The 20,719-nt window shown below is 45.9% G+C and overlaps 1 protein-coding gene across 1 annotated transcript in view; it reads right to left on the bottom strand.

Moving 5' to 3' along the window:
- Positions 1-20,719, bottom strand: part of PLA2G4F (phospholipase A2 group IVF) — a 403,704-nt gene that overhangs the window by 178,516 nt on the left and 204,469 nt on the right. The window contains exon 5 of the mRNA XM_069638816.1: positions 3,384-3,424. Within this exon, the coding sequence (XP_069494917.1) occupies positions 3,384-3,424 (41 nt within the window). The remainder of the gene's footprint in view (positions 1-3,383; positions 3,425-20,719) is intronic.

Genomic DNA, 20,719 nt, shown 5'->3' on the forward strand with positions numbered 1-20,719 from the left:
ATTGGTTGTTTTATAATTGAATTTGTTATATGGTTCATGTAATTAGTTTTCTTAGTCCTTCTCTCCTGCATTTGCTCTCTTTTTTCCTCTCTCTTTCCTTTCCTTTTTTCCTCTCTTCTTCTTCAACCGGTTCTATTTTTAGTACACTGATGGTTATTTTTAAATTGGTTGTGATATGTTGCTTATTTACATTGTATTGATTGGCTGTGTGTTTATTGGATTATTCATGTTCATGGTTGTTTATGTAAAATTAAAAAATGTAAAACCTAGAAAGAGTAGTGGAACGTTTGAGAGATTGCTTTGTTTGCTCTGTTGTCTTGATGGGAGTTTCCTTCCTTCGCTTATCATTTCAAACAAAAGTTGTTTTTCTTTATGTAAAAAACTGTAGTTTTTTTTCAAATAAAAAAATAAATAAAAATAATGAAATGCTTTCATCTCAGTCTCCACCTGGCAGTTTCTATTAGAGCGAGGCCAGTGGGCAAGCAAATGCTCCTGAAAGAATAATGGTACATTGCACCCAGCACTCACCAGCTCATGGCAAAAAACATCAAGCAGCATCCAGATGGGCCTGCACAGTAAACTTAAATCTTGAAGGTTTTAGAGTTCCATGGCATTGGGGGTCATTACAAGTTTGCCGTTATCCGGCAAGGAATACCGGTGGGATACAGCAAACTGACAAACCGTTACCGGTGCCGGATATCCCGGTATTACGGCGGTTTTTCCCCATTCCATGGAGGTCTATAGAATTCCATGGAAGGAAATTCTGGTATGACCGGACCCCAACAGCAAAAAAGTGCCAATTTATCGCCAGCTCTGGGGGTAAATCAGTGATCCCCACTGGCAAACCTGTAATTTGGTGGTGTGGTAAAAGTGCCAGCACTTTTTTCCCACACATTTTTACCTCACCATCAAATTTATGACCCCCATTGTCTTTATAGGAAATATGTTACACAACATTACAAAATGGCTATAACGTGGTTCTTTAGCAGCACGTATAAGCAGAAACTAATAAATTGGAGTATAGCTAGGGAGAAATGGCATATGAGGAGGGTCACAGTGCTTGTAAGTGTTGTTTGGTTATTTACCCACCTATTGACTGCCCATGGCCATGCTAATTACAATGGCCATTCCCACCAACTCCTGCCCCTCTCTTCGGAAAACACATCCTCCTGGGATCTCTTTGAGTAAGCTTTAGCAAGCCTTAAAATCAAACTTTGCATTGGAAGTGCCTACCAGTTTTGTATTTTAAAGTAGTCTTTTCAGATCGAATGGTTTATTTGGTGCGCTAAACTGACCACTTGTGTAATAAATAGGTCTTAACCAGGTCTGCCTTCAGCTACTTGATTTACAAGCAGCATGTGTGTCCTTCACTGAAGTCCTGTTAAAAACAAGCATTGGCAAAGCCTCCAGTTTTGGCTTGTGCCTAGGTAGTGGATAGGCATTTGCCAAGCACTGCTATTAGATCGCCAGTTGCAGGAACCGTATCCTATCTGCTACCATTAATGGCCAGTTAGCACCAATGAGGTCTTCTCATTCATTAACACAACTATTATGAACTCTGCATCATTGGAGTTGTTTCTTGTCTTTGCACGAACAAGAGACTTGGCTTTGACTCACATTAAGAAGTCATCATTTGGAAAAAGAGAATCATATCTTTTATTCATTAATAAATGCATGAAAGACAAAATAGCAGTAAAGAATCTGCAATTGCTTCCCACCCAATTTGGTTTGCTATAAATGTGTTTGTCCAAGTGGGATTGAAAAATTGGCTTCGTTTAATTCCCACTTGATCAGCTCTTTGGAACTTTGAGAATTGCAATCACTTATTCTGCATTTGAGAAATATGCAGTTTCTTTGTCACTAAATGTGGTTGCATAGCTCAAGTTCCACTTATCATGTATTCATTTATTATTTGTTTTATCAGATTGGCAAAGCTTGTTGTAATCTGTCCTCTATTACACTTTGTCTTTTTTACAATACGTGACCAACTCTACAGTTGCGGAGTTTCTCTTTACACTGGGTTTCTGTTTACAACCTAATTCACACTTCTTTGTTCTCAAACCTTGGTGGGGTCTGTTTATTTGTCTTAAGAAACTTTAGCCCCCACCGGGCATATTCTGTATATTGCTTATTCACTCATCAACATCAAATGAGATGTTTTGTTTGAAATAAGATTGTATCTTGGTGATTTGCTCACTCTTTGATGCAGTCATTATATTAAGCTTTTAGCCTTTATAGTTCCATATTTACCGGTGTTTGAATAGAATTTTTTTTTTGTTGCAAAGTATCAAGGAGTGTGTTCTTTTCTTTGCACATTGAATTCTTGTACATAAAATTAAGAGATCGGGATCAGGTGGGGTCCAGACCTGGAGTTTAATACTTCACAAATATTGCATTATTAAAGCATCTAAAGTATAACTATTTAGCAGCATATGTTCCACTGTTTGTTGATACAATTGACATATAAGTGCCCATCTGCTTGTCCTACAAGGGCACCCCAGCTCTCAGTTTTGTTTAGTACCATATGGAAATGATTGGTAAATACCTTCCTCCTATCAACACTAAAGCCAAACCTGTTGGCATTGCCAATGTTTGTTTCTTGATACAAGTTAACGGCCATGTGCGTGTCACATGTGAGATGTTGTAAATTATACCAGAGTACATTTGGAGTCCAATAGTATGGAAGTGAAATATTTAAACAATAAGCACCAAAGCAGGGTTATTTACCGGCCAGTAATGGCTTGGGACCCTGGCAACAGGCCCAAGTGAAGCAGGTAACGCCCCCAGCTAGGGGCCTATAGCTATCAGTACCAAGGTGCAGCACTATGAGAGACTCAGCAGTCCCAGGGTACTGATCATGGAAGAAGAGCTGGCAAGTGGGCATGAAAGATGTCAATGAGGCAAGCAGTAGACATTGGAAACTGAAGAGGGACAATCAAGAGATGGGCCAGAAGAGAGGGCAAGGTGGGAAAGAGTAGGTGTGTTCAGGGGGGGTCAGCACAGGAAAGGTGGGAGGCTGGTGAAATGTAAGAGGGAAGTCGATGGCAGGCAGAGTTGCGAAGAACGGATGCTGCGGTGAAAGGGTGGAGATCTCTGGGCCGTACCATCATGTAAGGAACAGGAATAAGCCAATGCGAGTATGGAAACAGTAAGCAAAACCTAAAAGTAAATATAACTAACAAAACATTAATAATTCTGCAGACTGCATCCTTCGATGACTGAAGAATTATGGCTCATTCAATACATTTTGCACATTTCATTGATGGATGTTCATATTATCTACTGGAAATTATTCGTACATGGAATCAGTACTTTTTTCTGCATATGCATTAAAGGTTATGATTTGGGCTTAGAGAAGCTTCTAATTTGCAATATGGGCTTACCTTTTCTCTAGGTAAAATTCCACCTCTAGCTCCTTTTTATTCTAACATAAAAGAAAATGACAAGGCACTTTAGCAGAAAAACATCAACAAAATATTAGTAGCACAGCATATGCAAGTACACACTTGTATAATTCAGCCAATGTAAAATGTTAGAATGATTAATCAACCATTGCAGGCCGTGCACATACTACAAGGTTTTCAATATGTCACCGCTGTGTGTGCGGTCAGAGAGGTGCAGGATGCGCTTGGGCAATGAACAACAACCTTAAAGTTAACATGTTTCGTCTTTCCACGTACTCATTTGCATAGCATGATAGTAGTTGATTACAAATTGAATTAAAAACAACCTTGAGGTTTAAAATGTTTGCAACATTTTATTTCCACATTTGTTCGACATGTATTGACAATGGGCAGGTAGTATATGTTGGGGACGTTTTTTTCCAGACTGGTGGTTTGCCCAGATTGACGTTTCAGTCACGCATGGTATAAAACAGTAGCTGAGTTAATCAAGATCAATTGTTAGTATCAGAGTTGGCCCATGTTTCGCATGTACTCAGGCTTCTTCAGGACTTTTCTGCCATTCTAGTTAATTAAGTTCATTAGATGTCATGCATATGGTCACATGCCACAGAAAACCAAGCATCTTAAACCCAGGGTGAGACAAGAATGGCCAAGGAGAGGCATGAGTGCATATTTCTGTACTTCTTAAATCAGCAAGAAACAATGCCCAATGTGCACAGTTTATAAGAACCCAAAATAACTTGGTACAATCGTGGAACTAAAACACTGCATGCATTTTAACCACTAAGAGCTTGTTTTTGAATCAATATAAATCTGGTGAACTGCAGCCACACAAGTAGTTAAGTCACCAATACATGTCTTAACATATGTCTTTACTTATTATATATGAGCTTGTGTAGGCTAACTCGTTTTCCTTACGCAATCACACAGTATGACGCTAGAAGGAAATTCCTCGTGAACAATATTAATATATTCAGACTTCTTTGCCCTGCCCATCCATACACTTATTCAGCCTTCAATGCCATGCACATCTCATAACCAAAGGAGGATGATGCACAGTTGTACTCATGCCCACAGGTCATTATTATCCTAAGGTGTTGTTGGAAGGAAAAGTGAAGGACGTAAAATGGCTCAGGCGTGAAAAAAGCAACTCTTGCTTATTTTCTCTGTTAATATTCAAGATGCTTTCTCTTCAGCTCTCAGGAACCACACGGTGGGCAGTTCAGACATTTTTGTGAGCTGGACGACTGCCCCATCCGGCCAATTCACGTGAGTGCGCCTGGAAGGCGAGTCAGGCCACGGCTGCCGAACACCCCACAGACCCCACCAAGTCTCAAGGATTGATATCACTAATGGATGTTACTAATGATCATACCCCTCAGGAATGTTCTCAATGAGAAGAACAGAAATATGTTGGGTCATCTATAGAGCAGTTTAACAATATATGTTGGGTATACTGCCCTTGCTTGTTGCAGGAGCGGGTACACATTTGCTGATGGATACATTGCCCCATGCAAGAGACTTTTCAGCAAATGGTTGGTTTTTGACAAGTATATGGTTTAGCACCTTGTCACCGGGTGTGGTGTTGGATATTCATTTTTCAGATTGTTTTTATGATTTAACATGGTTATCATTTTAGCCTTACTTTTTAAAGAAGTATTGTTTTTCCTACGAAACATTAATACATTTCAATTTGTATACTTTCTCGCATTATAGGGCATGTATATGTACCAGTGGACTGTGCCATTATGCCTTCCCTTGCCCACACCCTTTAGTGAGGGCATCTGTCGTGTTTATACGTTGCATCACCCGGATATAGTCCCCCACGTACCGGGTCCCTCCCTTTGGTTTAAAGTAGTATGTTCCACCATCTTCGGTTTGCGGGGCCAATGGAACAGACCTCTAGGTCTTGAAAATGCTGATCCAGTCTCCTCTGGGACCAGGAAGAGCAAACTTCGGCCCACTCACTGCTGTTGTCAGACTTTGCTACAGTCTCCACCAACACTGAAGCGGCACATGTCCTACCAACTGGGTTTCCTGGAAATTTGGCACTGCCTTCTCCTCAACCCACTTCCCTCTCAAATCTTCTCTTCAACTACCTTGTTTTAACTTAATTCTTGATCTCATATGATGCCTCCTTCCTACTCCCCAACTGTCCTGAAATGCCCCTCCAACTCCTTGCATTGTTCTACCTCCTCATCTTCACCAGCGCGTCCCTCCCTCTATCTCTCTATCTCTCTATCTCTCTCTCTCTCTCTCCCTCCCTCTCTCCCTCTCTCCTCCTCCTCCTCCGCCTCCTCTGCCTCCTCCACCCGGTTTTTCACCAGCACCTCCTGATCTGTCCAAACTCCTTCATGTTTTCTTTTTCCTCAGTCTCCCAGCCTCCTAAATGTTCTATTCAACTTCTTCTGTTCTTCCTTACTCCCTCCTACTCACCCTTCTCCTCATTCTGCTCTGCCACTTCTTCGCTGTCTCGATAGTTGTGCCACTCCTCCCTCGCTCAAGCTCCAAAAGCTAACTCTCACACTCAGAGTTTCCCCATGGAAGTTTTTATACTTACACAAGCTGTGATGGAAGAACTGAACTCAGTCATTTCCTCTTATGTGTCAAGCATGGGGATTGGTTCCTCATGTTTGAATCTAAGGCTCCTGTCACCAATTTGTGCCATGATAGCGCAGGAACTGCAGACAGCGCCCACATTAGCGGTGTATGCCATCTTGTCCCGGAGCTCCTGGCGCTCCAGCAGGAAGGGCGTGCTCTGGGTGTTTTTGCTGGCATCCGGGATCATAGATGGCCATGGGTCACAGGTATTTCCGGTGCTGGTTGCCTGACACCCATGCGTGTCCAACCATTGCTAAATGCAGGATTTCATGAGTATGCAGAGCCCACATTCAGTGCTTCACAAGCCGGTCTGGCTAAATTAGTTTTCCAGTCAAGGATCCTATTGCTGATTTGTGTCGCCTCTATTACAGTGACCACCAGTAACGTTGGTCGTAGGGTTAGACTATTCATTTTGTCATTCACATTTAGAAAAAAGATTAGCAGTACCACTCTGGGAAAGGTGCAAAGGTTCCTTGAACTCAGGTTATGTGGCAGAAACAGATCCAATTAAACTCAAAAGCTACAGTTGAACTGGAGAACCTAGGGGATCACCCATTTACCTCGTGCAGGGTTTACTTCATATAGAAGGGGGTGAATCCTGGACCCGCACGCCTCCCCTAGTTCCATTCTTTGGCATCAAACATGGGAATCAATTCTAGCTTTGATGGGGTGTCAATGCAGGGATGCACTAAGATCCCAAATATTATCTCTCCTACGGGCACCAAAAATAAATCTCACTGCAGCATTTTGACCATCTGAAGTCCTTCAAGTCATCTGACAAGGAGGTTCAGCAGGAGGTTCAGTAACTAGAGGGCCACTCCAGATTGCTCTTGCTTTGCAATGCAGTCTAAAATACATTTTAGTTTGTGCATCTGGAAAATGGCTGATTTAAAAAACGAGTTGGCCCGCTATGTGAATGAGGCCGGGCAGATAGCACAGCGAGTTGAGCACTCGTTCTGACATCCCTGCATAGCCTGCTGACGCAGGTTTGAATCCTGGCAGGACCAACTCAGCCGTTCATCCTTCCGAGGTCGATAAATTGAGTACCACGCAGTGGGATAATAATAACAACTGTTATTGCAGCACTTAGATACCTGCGGGTTTGTAGCGCTATATAAAAACTAATTATTATTTTAGCTTACTGTGGCAGGATAAATTGCAAGAAAGGTTAGTGGAGATGGCCATGTTTGAAGAAATACTGCGACAGATGAAGCTCGAACAATGACGACTTTGGTTGTACCGTCATTCCTCTGGAGCAGTTATCCCATATGCAGTCTTCACCTACCCCACAAAGTGCCATTGAGCTGCATAAACTGATCTAGGGTAAAATGAAGCTGTGTGTCATTTGCATGCAAGTGACGCAGAGTCCGCCTCTTTTTAAATCCGCGTGTGAGGCAAAGGTGTAATGCCCCCCTGCTCCATTTTGATGCCGTGACAAGGTAGAGGAGCGGTAAGGAGCAGAGATAAGATTTCCGCCATGCATTCAGGCTCCAGCGCGTTTCGTTTCATGCCTGCATGACATTTTTATGCAGGAGTGAAAGGAATGGATTGCTATGCAATCCGCCTCGGTTTAGCACCTGCTAAAGAACAGGCGGATTCCATAAGAATCCATTAGTGAACCCTGTCTACAAAGTGTCATTTGCAGGCAGCAGTTACTTTTTCATAAAATGGAGAGGAAAGTGAAAGAGTACAAGCTTGTACTGTTCCTTTCCCCCTCTGCCTTGTGAACATTTGAACTTGCATGTATGGGAGCCCACAGCACGTAAGTTATGTAATGTTGGTCGTCACCTGCATGCAATGAGCTTTTTATTTAAAAGTACCCCCAGTCTGTACTTCTGCAACCTCAATAAGGCTTTATGAGCACCCTCATTTTTTTTAAAAAGCTGTAAATTGTATTTGGGGGACACCACCAGTGTTAGCACTTATGTGAAGTCAGGACCCCTGCATGCAATTTTAAATGCCCACAGGGCGGAGTGGACAAGGAAAATGTAAAAACGAGGCAAACTGGCTTCTATTCTTTCCGCCTCGCGGAAATGTAAACGCTGCTTGCAAATGTCCTTTGTAGGCGGCATTTACAATGGGCTCCTAGGGGTACAACACCGGGGTGGATTCCGTAGGAATTGTACGCCTGCTTGAAAATCCCATCAGGTGTTCAATGAAACGCACTCATGAGATTGGGGGCTGAGCATAGTGGCAATGTCCGCTTCACGCCCTCTTCGTCTTGTCAGGGCTGCAGAACGAGGCGGCACTTTAGGAGGCGTAAACGCATTTCTACGCCTTCATTCTACGCGCTGCCACATTCAAAATGAGGCTGACAGTGTTTTACGCCCCACAAATCCTAAAAACACATTATAAGTGCTCCCCTCACCTCCTCCTCGTCGTGGCTTTCAGGACTCTTCCCTGTGACTGTATTTGGACCATTAATAAAGCGTGGCCCAGGGTGCACGCCTCATAACCGCTGGGCGAAGACCTTTGAGGGGCCTCCTCCAGCCTTAACACCAGGGCTAAACCAATGCCAGAAGGAGCACACAACTAGGGAACCAAAAAGTCGTGATTTTCTTTTTTTTTTTAACATGAAATTGCTAGACCTACTTATCAAAATCCTACTTATTAGTGTGCTCTGGACTCCTTGACTTATCAGGGAGGTTACAAGCAAGAGATTTTGCTTCTGCGGTGCACAGCGACGCAACGTCAGCCACATGGTAATGTACGCGGCCTGAACGCAATCTTGGCCCAGTGCTTGAACACGTCCCCTTCAGATATGAGCGATATCAAACATGGTTGACTACACAAGGAAACTGGAATAACGTGCACCCTGATTTCCCTGGAAACAGGTCACCTACCTGTAAATTATTATTTTTGTGTTTTATTTTATTGATACGGTTGTATAAAATGAGGAAATAGACCGTGCCCCAGGAGGTTACCCAGGCAACTCGACTGCACCTTAAGCCAAAGCAAAAGGTGCGTTTGCCTGTCTTCCTCTCTTGGCATGGACTGGACAGTGGATGCTTGCGAAAGCAAATGGAATCATAAAGGGGCGGTGACATATGCCTTTCAGTGAAGACACTGGCTTGGAGCCAGGTGGGTAAGGTCACGCCATTAAAGGGAACACCCAGGTTTTTACAGAAATACTACTACTTTGTGAGGACAGGATGGAGTTTAAGAACTGGTTGTACCAGATTGGGTAATGCATGTTGGCTCTACCCCCTTTTTTTTTTTTTAACTAATGAGATAAATGCACATGCAGCAAATAATGTAGAAATTACCTGATTATTAAAGTGCATGTGACTGATTTCCCTGATATAAAGTGCTCTTAATTTACCATTAAAATGGGCATCGCATTTTACAAAAGTAATGATATTCCTCGCCATTAACGTGTAATCTACTTCCAATTGCTCAAACAAAAACTCTTTCTATCTATTTTAGGTTTAACTTTGCTGAGCATTTCTGTCTTACTTGGGTGGGCCTCCATTTTGTGAACTGCACAGGCCTGGAAATAGGAAGACACTAAATGAATACCCATGTAAATAACTAGCACTCTGCACTGGATACACACCTAAATTGCCTTGACGGATCCTTGACTCGAGCTAAGTGGCTCTGGGGGCGCGTATTCGTTAGTGCTCCAATGGTCAATATAAGACCTGCATCAGAAGGTCTTATACTTTCCATCCCACTGCTTGTAAAATCCCATTCAAGCTACTGAGAAGCAGAACACTATTTACTTTTATGAAGCATGATGGTGGGGGATGAGGGAAGCAGTGCGAATTGCTTTGATCTTGGATGACCCGAGTTTCCCGATTCGCTCCTTTCTGTCTCATTCCTGTCACTTGGGGGGCATGATTTGGGGTTCATTCCCTATTGGGCTTTGCGTCCACGCCTTACAACACAGTACTATGGTGATTCTGGCACTCTAAAACCATATTTTTCCATTCCACTTCCCTTCTTGTTGTTGGCAGCCAGTGTGCTTCTTTATTCAGAGGTCTATGCTTCCCAGAATTCCTTGCACACTGCTTCATCATCACCCTATTAATATCAAATGGAAGATAAAGAAAACTTGTGGTTGGCAGGTGCTAGCAAACAACACTGGTGCATGTGATTGTTCGCTTTAAAAGCGTTGGTTTGCTTCAGTCCAGCGCTGGTCCTTGTTGCAGTGTTCCTGTTTGTAGCCGGTCCCTTGTACCTGTTATTTTATTCTTAGTTTCTAGTTCCTTGTTTCTTGTTCATGGACCACTGGATTTCGAATTTAGTTTGCTTATTAGTTTTTCTGATTCTTGGATTCCTTTTCTTGCTTCCTGTTTGCAGTTATCCATTTCCAGTGCTTTCCTGTTCCTGTGCAGCCCGCTTTGTCTGTGTTCTATATTTCATTGACCTTGCTCTGTTCTGCACTGTAATCTTGATCCTTGAGACACCCCTCTTTGAGAGAATTCCAATTGTTCTACCCTTTTCTCTTCCTTCCCTCAGTGGGGAAGGGATGGTTTTGGGCTTGTAATTTCGTTTTCCCTGCTCCTTGACTTCCTCTTGGAGGCTGCTCCTGGTTTTCCCTTGCACTTCTCTCTTGTTCCATATTGATTGTTGGGTCACAGGTGCGATATGCTGTTCTGTCCAGCCCCTGTGTGAATGCCTGTGCTTTCCTCACTATCCTCTGAACTCTATTACAACTTCTGTGCTGTCAGGAGTCTGATGTAGTAAGTTATCCTCTCTTCACTGTTACAGCCTTGCTGGGTCCCTGTGATCAGCAGGATTTGTGGGTTTAGCTGACATCCCAGGTGGTATTTCTCTTTCTCGTGTGTATGGTCTGTAAATTACCTTATATAATACCATATATACCATTGAGTGGGGTAATAGGGATACAAAACATAAATGCTGTAACATTTAGTGCTATATAATTTATTATTAGCATTATTTCATTTTGTCCTGCTAAAGTTGAATTTAGTTGTGCCCAGTGGCTGCTTTGTGTTTTGATTTGTCCTGCAAAAAGTGAAACTTAGCTTTGCCTAGTTGGTGCATTGTGTTTTCATTTGCCCTGCAAAAGTCAAACTTAGCTGTGCCTATTGGCTGCATTGTGCTTTCATTTGTCTTGCTAAAGGCAAACTTAGCTGTGCCTAGTGGCCGCCTTGTGTTTTAATTTGTCCTGCTAAAATCGAATCTAGCTGTGCCTAGTGGCTGCTTGGTGTCTTCATTAGCTGTGCGCACTACCCCGTTTCCCTCCCCTCACCTTGCGCCTCCCACCCGACACCCTCCCTCCATGTGCATTTCTTCTGCAGACTGGTAAGTGCCCTCCCCACCACTGTAGCCAACTATGTCGCTTTCTATCTCTCCTATCTTCTCTAACTGCTTCGCTATCACCTATCCCTCTCCTATCACTAAATCCGGCTGGAAGAAACTTAAGGACATATTGGGCTCCAACCCAGGCCTTCCTATTGCAGACACATGTCACGGCTTCCGCCAGAGAGACTCTCACTGACATCCTTTTCTCAGTGAATGCACCTGACATATGGACTCGCTACATGGTCGGCTTTCTCTCTCCTATCGCCTCTTCTCCCATTAATGGTGGCACTCACTGGGAGGTTCTCCTTGACCACTTTGCCATCTCCAGAGTCATCATTAATGTCTATTTCAATGGAACCATCATGGTTCAGGGTCCTCACCCAAACTTCTTCTCTTTGACAGACTCCTCCCTCACCTCTCTAACCTCCTCTCCCTCCGGCCAGGCTCCCTTGCCTTCTGTGTTTACTTCCTCCTTTGTACAGGCCCCCTTGCCTTCTGTGCCTATATCCTCCTATGCACAGGCCCCCATGCCCACAGTGCCCCCTCCTCCTCTACACAGGTTCCCTTTGTGTTGCCGTACGGTCCCGGCTGCCTTGTCGGCCTTGGCTCCTTCACCATCCTCCACTATCCACCTGGCATTCTTGCCACCCTTGGAGGGGACTACTGTCCCCTGCGCCCACCAGAGGAAGACCTTCAAAGATAGTAAGCTGCTCCACATTGCCACACTCAACACTTGCTCTGCTGTCAAACACTCGTCTGACATCTGCAACCTCCTCGAACTCATGGATCTTGATGTGCTCGCTATCACAGAGACATGGTTCAAGGATAGCTCTGTCACAAGCTTTGAAACACTCCTCCCTGAAGGCTACAAAATCCAATCTGCACCTAGGCCTAAGAAGACAGGTGGAAGAGTGGCACTTATCTTCCCAGAATAGATACCTGTGTCCATCTGTCACGACCCTCAGCCCTGATCCCCACTGGCAAGCTCATTGGCCAGGTGAAATCAGGACTCCGATCTCAAATAAGGCCTGGTATCCACGCCTCAGGCCCTCTTGGGGCCAGTCCTGGCGCCTTTGGCACCAGGATCATGCACAGTGAAAGACGTTTGCTCAGGGAACTACTTTATTTAGGCTTTTATCCAACATGGAGGCATCCACATAGCTTGATTCCTGAGAACCAAGATATGTGGTATAGTGTTTCGGGTGTGGTGGCCTAGGGACTACTTCACCTGGACTACTTTGCAAAGGCTATTTAAACCACACCCGAACAATACAACACGCTCCGCGTTACTTTGCAGCTAGCAATGTGACGCTCACCGTGTCGAGCTTACTCACAAGCCTGGGAAACCAGAACCTGCAGAAAGACAAAAGAACATTGTTAGCAGCAGCATTTTACCTGCGATCTCCATCCTTCACTGCTCGCAGCTCCTGGCTAGCTCCATTGGATCTGTGCTTCGCCCGGACCAAATGACCTGAAAAAGGAAGAAAAGACAATCATTAGAGGAGGTATCAGAGACATTTCAACCACAAATTGCTTAAAAGACTTACCTGGCTGATCACCTTTCGCCGGCAGCGCTCCGGAAACCCACACACGCTGGGAGCACACCGCGACCTACGAAAAAAGGAGAAACACAGGTCAACGAAGACAAGACATTGCTGCACTGCGCAAAGCGCTAAGTTACCGCATCATATCGCTTATTGTGCACCATCGTTGGCCGGTGAGGCCCAGCTAGCCAGTTTGCCACGCGGACGCTCCGCACACCTAAAGGAGATAAAAGAAACATTATCAAACAGAGAAAGGCATGCAAGAATAACAATTTATAAACAGCAATAAGACCTACCTGAAAGACATTACTTGGGCCGCTGTCAGGGAAGTAACTAGACCGCACACGCCCACGAAAGTCAACGCGCCCCTGCCCAGAAAGCAGAATGGAGAGCACGTCAACTTCTACAATAAGGTGAGAAGAGGGCCCAGAGGAGCTGAAGTCACACGGGAGGTGGGGGGAAAACTTACCTTACCTTGGTCGGCCAGTCCTAAACACAGTCCTCCTGTATTTCCAGGCAGAACTTCCACGAGAATCATCAAGAGGATACCAGCGACCAACTGGCTGGGTGGCGTCCCCGTGGATACCAGGTGAACGTAACAGAACGCGAAGACGACCATAACTAATCCACCTGGGCGCCATGGAGACATCGGAAATTGAGCAATTGGCCCAATTGTTGGGGGAACTTCGTGCAGAGGTTCATTCTGCCCGACAAGAGACTAATGCACTCCGAAGAGACCTAATAGTAACCAAAGATCGCACCGAGATCGGTAGACAGTTCTTGCAATCACAGGCAGGACAGACTCCTCTCTCTGGGGGAAATCCATCGATGCGAAATCCCACTTCCTCATCTGTTACCCCTACTGCAGTACAGATCACGTTACCTGGAACAGTTCCCCTGGCACCACCAGAACGGTTTTCAGGCGAGTCACGGAAGTATGCAGCATTTATAAATCAGTATCGCCTTCATTTCCTTTGTCGCACTGGAGCATTTCCAAATGACCAAGCTCGGGTAGCTTTTGTCTCATCATATTTGAGTGGAAGCGCAGCGGATTGGTCGGTGCTGTTGGTAACCCATGATGATCCACTGTTACAGGACTATGGGGGGTTCCAGAGGGAAATGGAAAAACTTTATGCGCGCCATACCCAGGAATAAGCAGTTGACAACAAACTCTTATCTCTCCGGCAGGGGAATCAGGACTTGTTGACGTACATTGCTACTTTTAATAGACTGGTTGCCTAAGACAGGTGGCCAGAAAACAAAAGAACCACGTTATTCCATCGAGGCTTGCGAGGCGAATTAAAGGACATCTTAGCCCAGGTAGTTGATCCCCCCAGAGACTGTACCAAATTCATAAATCTGGCTGTGCAGCTAGACCACCGGTTGCAGGACCGAAAAGCAGACCGGTCCAAAAAAGACTCTCGCATGGTTTACGTTCGATTAAGGGACAATGCACCACGGGTGCCAGAAAATGCTGTAGAACCCATGCAGATCGGAGGGATACGACCTCCATTAACAAAGAAAGAGCGGGATAAAAGAAGACAGCAACAACTTTGTATTGTGGAAAACCAGGACATTTCCTGAAGGACTGCCCAGTAAAACCCCCAAGGAGGACAGTCGGGGCTACAGAAAAGGAGGAAGTTAAGGAATCAGAAAACTACCAAGCTCGGCAACCATAGAGGTCAATTTGTCGAGTGAGGAGAAAGAGCCACTGATCTCACAATTTTCAATACCAGTGATCTTAATAAACCACCAACGGTCATCAAAGATGCCTGCCATAGAAGCGTACATCGATAGCGGAGCAGTTGGCAATTATATTGATCAAGAGCTGGCAGCAGAGATGGGACTTGCTTTATGTTCCAAGTCAACCAGGGACAAGGTAACTACCGTGGATGGGACAGAAATCGCCTCCGGACCAGTAACCCAGTGCACAGCTGGAGTAACCCTGCTGTGCCAGGATGGACATCGGGAGTGTATTTCATTTGATCTCATTAAGGCACCTCAGTTCCGGTTTATACTAGGGATGCCATGGTTAGTTGCTCACAACCCTTTGATAGACTGGCGGGCACGGAAATTAAACGTCCCCAGCGATTGCTCTCCGGCTTGCTATTATCCAAAGCTGGAACCCGATTTCTGTATCTCCAGGACTCCCAAAACAGCAGTATCTGCCCTAGGAGTAATTAATACCTTGCCACATGAATACCACCATTTTCAGGGCGTATTCCAAAAGGACCAGGCTAGCACATGCTGCCACACAGGTCATATGACTGTCAGATTGACTTTGTTCCTGGTGCACAAATCCCTTGCGGCAGGATCTGCGCTCTCACCGAACCAGAAAACCTTCATTTAAACTCCTATTTAGACCAGTACCTTTCAAACGGATTTATCCGCCCATCAAAGTCCCCGGCAGCCAGTCCTTTGTTCTTCGTACCGAAAAAAGAAGAGGACTTGAGAACCTGTATTGATTACCGCGCAATAAACCAGATCACAATGAAGATCCGCTACCCTTTGCCACTTATCCCTGAAATGCTGGACCAAGTCATAGATGCCCAGATTTATACCAAATTGGACCTTCGAGGTGCGTACCACCAGGTCCGATCAGAAGCGGAGATGAGTGGAAAACCGCTTTCCGTACCAAATATGGCTTGTACGAATATCAAGTCATGCCTTTCGGGTTGTGCAACGCTCCCGCAGCGTTTCAATATTTCATGAATGACGTCTTGAGAGAATTGATTGATGTTTGCGCCTTAGTGTACATAGACGATATCTTAGTGTACTCAGCCTCGAAACAAGATCATATCAGGCACGTTCGTTCAGTCCTCACCAAGCTCCATCAACATCGTTTATATGCAAAGCTCGAGAAATGCTTTTTTCATTTCACCGAAGTAGAGTTTCTTGGTTTCATCCTTACGGCAGGAGGCATCAGAATGGACGTACACAAAGTAGACGCCATTCTAAAATGGCCATCACCAACGTCTCTGAAAGGGATACAGAGCATGCTGGGCTGTGCAAACTTCTACCGCCGGTTTCTCCCATACTTCTTTCAGGTTGTGCACCTGATCACTGTACTGCTACGAAAAAACAATTAAAAGTTTGCTTGGACCGAAGAAGCGGAAAAAGCCTTCCAGGAACTGAAACGAAGATTTACCTCTGCCCCAATCGTGCGACATCCTCGTCCAGACCTCCCTCATGTCGTGGAAACTGATGCTTCCAGTATGGCAATGGGAGCTGTCCTTTCACAGAGGGACCCAGAAACTGGCCACCTGCATCCTGTGGACTTTTGGTCAAAAAAGTTCTCACCTCCGGAGATGAATTACGCCATCACGGACAAAGAACTCCTGGCCATCAAATCCGCTTTCAAAGCATGGCGACACTATCTTCTGGGGGCTAGACACACCATTACAGTCATCACAGACCAATGAAACCTGCAATATCTCAAAACAGCTAAGGCCCAGTCCTTGCGCCAATTGTGGTAGGCCTTTTTCTTTGCCGAATGTGACTATGTAATCACATTTCGACCAGGGGTCAAGAATGGAAAGGCTGATGCCTTATCTCGTATGGGCATCAATGAAATGGTATATACCACCCCAGACCCGGTACCCATCATACCTGAAGACAAACTCTTGGGTATCACGATAGCCTTAACACAAGCAGAATTACGAAACGAAATTCGACAGGCAATGGATTCTGATGCCTTCCTCGCATGGCAAACTCAAGGAGAACAATATTGCATCAAGGATCAATTGCCCTTCTTTAGAGACAGGCTATATGTTCCCAAGAAGTAATTACAACAACATATTATTTCAGAGTACCATGACTCTCTGATCGAAGGACACCCTGGGATCGCCAAAACCTTAGCTAAAGTGAAACAGAACTTTTGGTGGCCTACCTGGCGAAAGGACGTCGTCCAGTATATTCAGTCTTGGGGTGTCTGCACACAAAATAAATCACAAAAACAAAAACCATCGGGTCTCTTACAACCATTGAACATTCCTCCCGCTCCATGGCACACTCTTTCCCTTGACTCCATCACTGATCTGCCTCCCAGTCAAGGGTTTAACACCATTCTTGTAGTCGTGGACTTATTCTCTAAGATGGCACACTTTATTCCTCTCAAAGGCCTCCCAGACGCATCCACCTTAACAAAAGTGTTTCTGGAGGACATTGTTAAGCTACATGGCTTCCCATCCGTTCTGGTCTCTGATCGAGGCAGCCAGTTTGTATCCAACTTTTGGAGAAAATTTTGTGCAATGGCGCAGACTGACGTCCGGTTATCTACCAGTCACCATCCCCAAATGGACGGCCAAACCGAGAGGACCAATCAGACCCTCGAGCAGTATTTATGGTGCATGCTGCACCATGAATTAAGAGATTGGAAAGACCTACTTTGGATAGCCGAGTATGCGTACAACAATTCCGTACATTCTAGCACAGGACAAACACCTTTTTACACCCTGTATGGCAGGCATCCACGTACCTCGGAACTCGACCTTCCAGCCACCTTGGAAAGGCCTGCAGTAAAGACTCTCCACACAACCATCACTCAGGCTTTCAGAAAGGCGAAGGAACATCTCATTCATGCTAAGGAAAAGCAAAAGCATTTCGCCGACCAACATCGGAAAAAGGCTACAGACTATCAAGTGGGAGATAAGGTTTGGTTAGCTGCCAACTTTGTACCCATTAAAGGGACCCGGACCTTCCATCCACGATACTTAGGACCCTATACCATCAAGGCAATTATCAACCCGACAGCCGTCAAATTGGATTTACCACCTGATCTACAAATCCATCCGGTATTTCATGTATGCCTCTTAAAACCAATTCAACCCAGTACACAAATTGAGACACCACCAAAACCCATACTTATCGATGGAGAATGTGAATTCGAAGTCAAAGGCATCCTGGACTCTAAATACTCTAGAGCCAAGTTATATTATCTCGTCGACTGGAAGGGATTTGGACCCCAAGATAGATCCTGGGAGCCCAGTGAGAACATCCATGCACCACGTCTGATCAGAAAGTTTCATCGGAACTTCCCAACTAAACCTGGACCAGACAGGAGAAACACCGTGGGAGGGGCCTTGGGGGGGAGCGCTGTCATGACCCTCAGCCCTGATCCCCACTGGCAAGCTCATTGGCCAGGTGAAATCAGGACTCAGATCTCAAATAAGGCCTGGCATCCACGCCCCAGACCCTCTTGGGGCCAGTCCTGGCGCCTTTGGTGCCAGGCTCATGCACAGTGAAAGACGTCTGCTCAGGGAACTACTTTATTTAGGCTTTTATCCAACATGGAGGCATCCACATAGCATGATTCCTGAGAACCAAGCTATGCGGTATAATGTTTCGGGTGTGGTGGCTTAGGGACTACTTTACCTGGACTACTTTGCAGAGGCTATTTAAACCACACCCGAACAAGACAACACGCTTCGCGTTACTTTGCAGCTAGAAACGTGACGCTCACTGTGTCCAGCTTACTCACGAGCCTGGGAAACCAGAACCTGCAGAAAGACAAAATAACATTGTTAGCAGCAGCATCTTACCTGTGATCTCCATCCTTCACTGCTCGCAACTCCTGGGTAGCTCTTTTGGATCTGCGCTTCGCCTGGACCAAAGGACCTGAAAAAGGAAGAAAAGACATCATTAGAGGAGGTATCAGAGACATTTCAACCACGAATTGCTTAAAAGACTTACCTGGCTGATCGCCTTTCGGCCGGCATCGCTCCGGAAACCCACACGTGCTGGGAGCACACCGCGACCTCCGACAAAAGGAGAAACACAGGTCAACAAAGACAAGATATTGCTGCACTGCGGAAAGCGCTAACTTACTGCATCATAGCGCTTATTGTGCCCCATCGTTAGCCGGCGAGGCCCAGCTAGCCAGTTTGCCACGCGGACGCTCCGCACACCTAAAGGAGATAAAAGAGACATTATCAAACAGAGAAAGGCATGCAAGAAGAACAACTCATAAACAGCAATAAGACCTACCTGAAAGACATTACTTGGGCCGCTGTCAGTGAAGTAACTGGACCGCACACGCCCACGAAAGTCAACGCGCCCCTGCCCAGAAAGCAGGACGGAGAGCATGCCAACTTCTACAATAAGGTGAGAAGAGGGCCCAGTGGGGCTGAAGTCACACGGGAGGTGGGGGGAAAAAGTTACCTTGGTCGGCCAGTCCTAAACACAGTCCTCCAGTATTTCCAGGCTGAACTTCCACGAGAATCATCCCAGGGAATCATTGAGAGGATACCAGCGACCAACTGGCTGGGTGGTGTCCCCGTGGATACCAGGTGAGCGTAACACCATCTTCCCTACTCAGGCCTAATCCTTCTTCGAGTGCCTAGTTTCAAACTCTTTCTCTCTCTCTCTCTCTCTCTCTCCTAAATCCTCTCTCCTTATGGCCACCTTCTATTGACCACCAGGACAGTCCACTCTCGGAATGGGCTGACCTGGCCTCCTCTCTACTTTCCCCCTCTTCTCAACTCCTCCTGATGGGTGATGTTAACATCCATCTGGACTCTCCTGACTCCTCAGGACCTTTCCGCAACCTATGCAAGTCTTTCTCTCCCTCTCTATCCTACCCTCTGGCTCCATGCACACTGCACGCCACACTTTGGATGCTCTCATCTCTACTGACATCCCTTTCTCTACCTCTCTATCTCTCTTGGACTGACCACTCTCTTCTCTCAACACACCTGAAGCTTCCCTCTCCTCTTGCAGGAGCACATCGAGCACGGCCACTCGGCTTCAAAGTCACCAGACCCATAAAAAAAGTGACAGTGGCTGCTTTGCCTCCACCTACTCTCCTCCGCCCATTCCTGCGGCTGACTCACACGTTGACACAGCCCTCGCTAACCTCAATCTCTTTATTTTTAACACTCTTGATACTCTTGCCCCTGTCATGAGGGTCCGACTGAAGCCTTCCAAAAAGTGCAACTCTTGGTACGACTCTGATCTGGCTGCCCTTAAACGCAAATGTAGTGCAGCTGAGCAGAAATGGAATTAGTCGGGCGAACCATCTGACAAACTGGCCTGCCGCCTCCTTCAAAGGCAATATCGACTATGCATCCACTAAAAAAAAAAGAGCCTTTATTCAAGCCTGCATCTATGCAGCATCAAGCAACATGGCCGAACTTTTCAAAGTCTGTAAGCAACTGGCCAATCCTGCAGCAGCCTCTTCTTCTGTCACACCCATCCAGGACCTTTGCTCGGCCCTGGCTGCACACTTCATCACAAAAACCCAAGACATCCTTTCCTCCCTCCCTTCCATACCACAGCATACACCAACACCGGAGCCTCCCTTGGCCCCCCTCCACTTTCCCTTTCTTCTCTCTCACCTGTCTCACCCGATGAGGTTGCCAGACAAGTCCAGTCTATGAAGGCTTCATCCAAACAGGTGGACCCCTGCCCCTCCAAAACCATTAAGGACAACATTGACTTCCTCACCCCAGCCTTGGCTGACCTCTGCAATCTCTCCTTTTCCACTGGAGTTTTCCCAACTGCTCTGAAGCACTCCTTTGTGCACCCTCTCCTCAAGAAACCCCCTGCTGTCCCCTCCATTCCGGCGAACTACCGCCCTATCTCTATCACTCCTTTCCTGGGCAAACTCCTGGAGAAGTTGGCTATCTCTCAGCCGCCCATCACACTGAATCTATTGGGTGCCTCCACGGCCATCAGTCTGGTTTTAGAGCATCCAGAGGCACGGAAACCGCTCTTCTGAACACCTCTGAAGACCTGCTCTCAAACCTTGACATTAACACTCCCTCTGTCCTCATTCTGCTTGACCTCTCCTCTGCCTTTGACATGGTTAACCACAACATCCTGATCGCACATCTCTGTGACACCCTAGGAATCACAGGTCAGGCTCTGGCGTGGTTAACCTCCCACCCCAGGTGGTACTCTGAG

The sequence above is a fragment of the Ambystoma mexicanum genome, chromosome 14 (genome assembly GCF_040938575.1).
Source record: "Ambystoma mexicanum isolate Mex_15411 chromosome 14, UKY_AmexF1_1, whole genome shotgun sequence".
Classification (NCBI taxonomy): Eukaryota; Metazoa; Chordata; class Amphibia; order Caudata; family Ambystomatidae; genus Ambystoma; species Ambystoma mexicanum.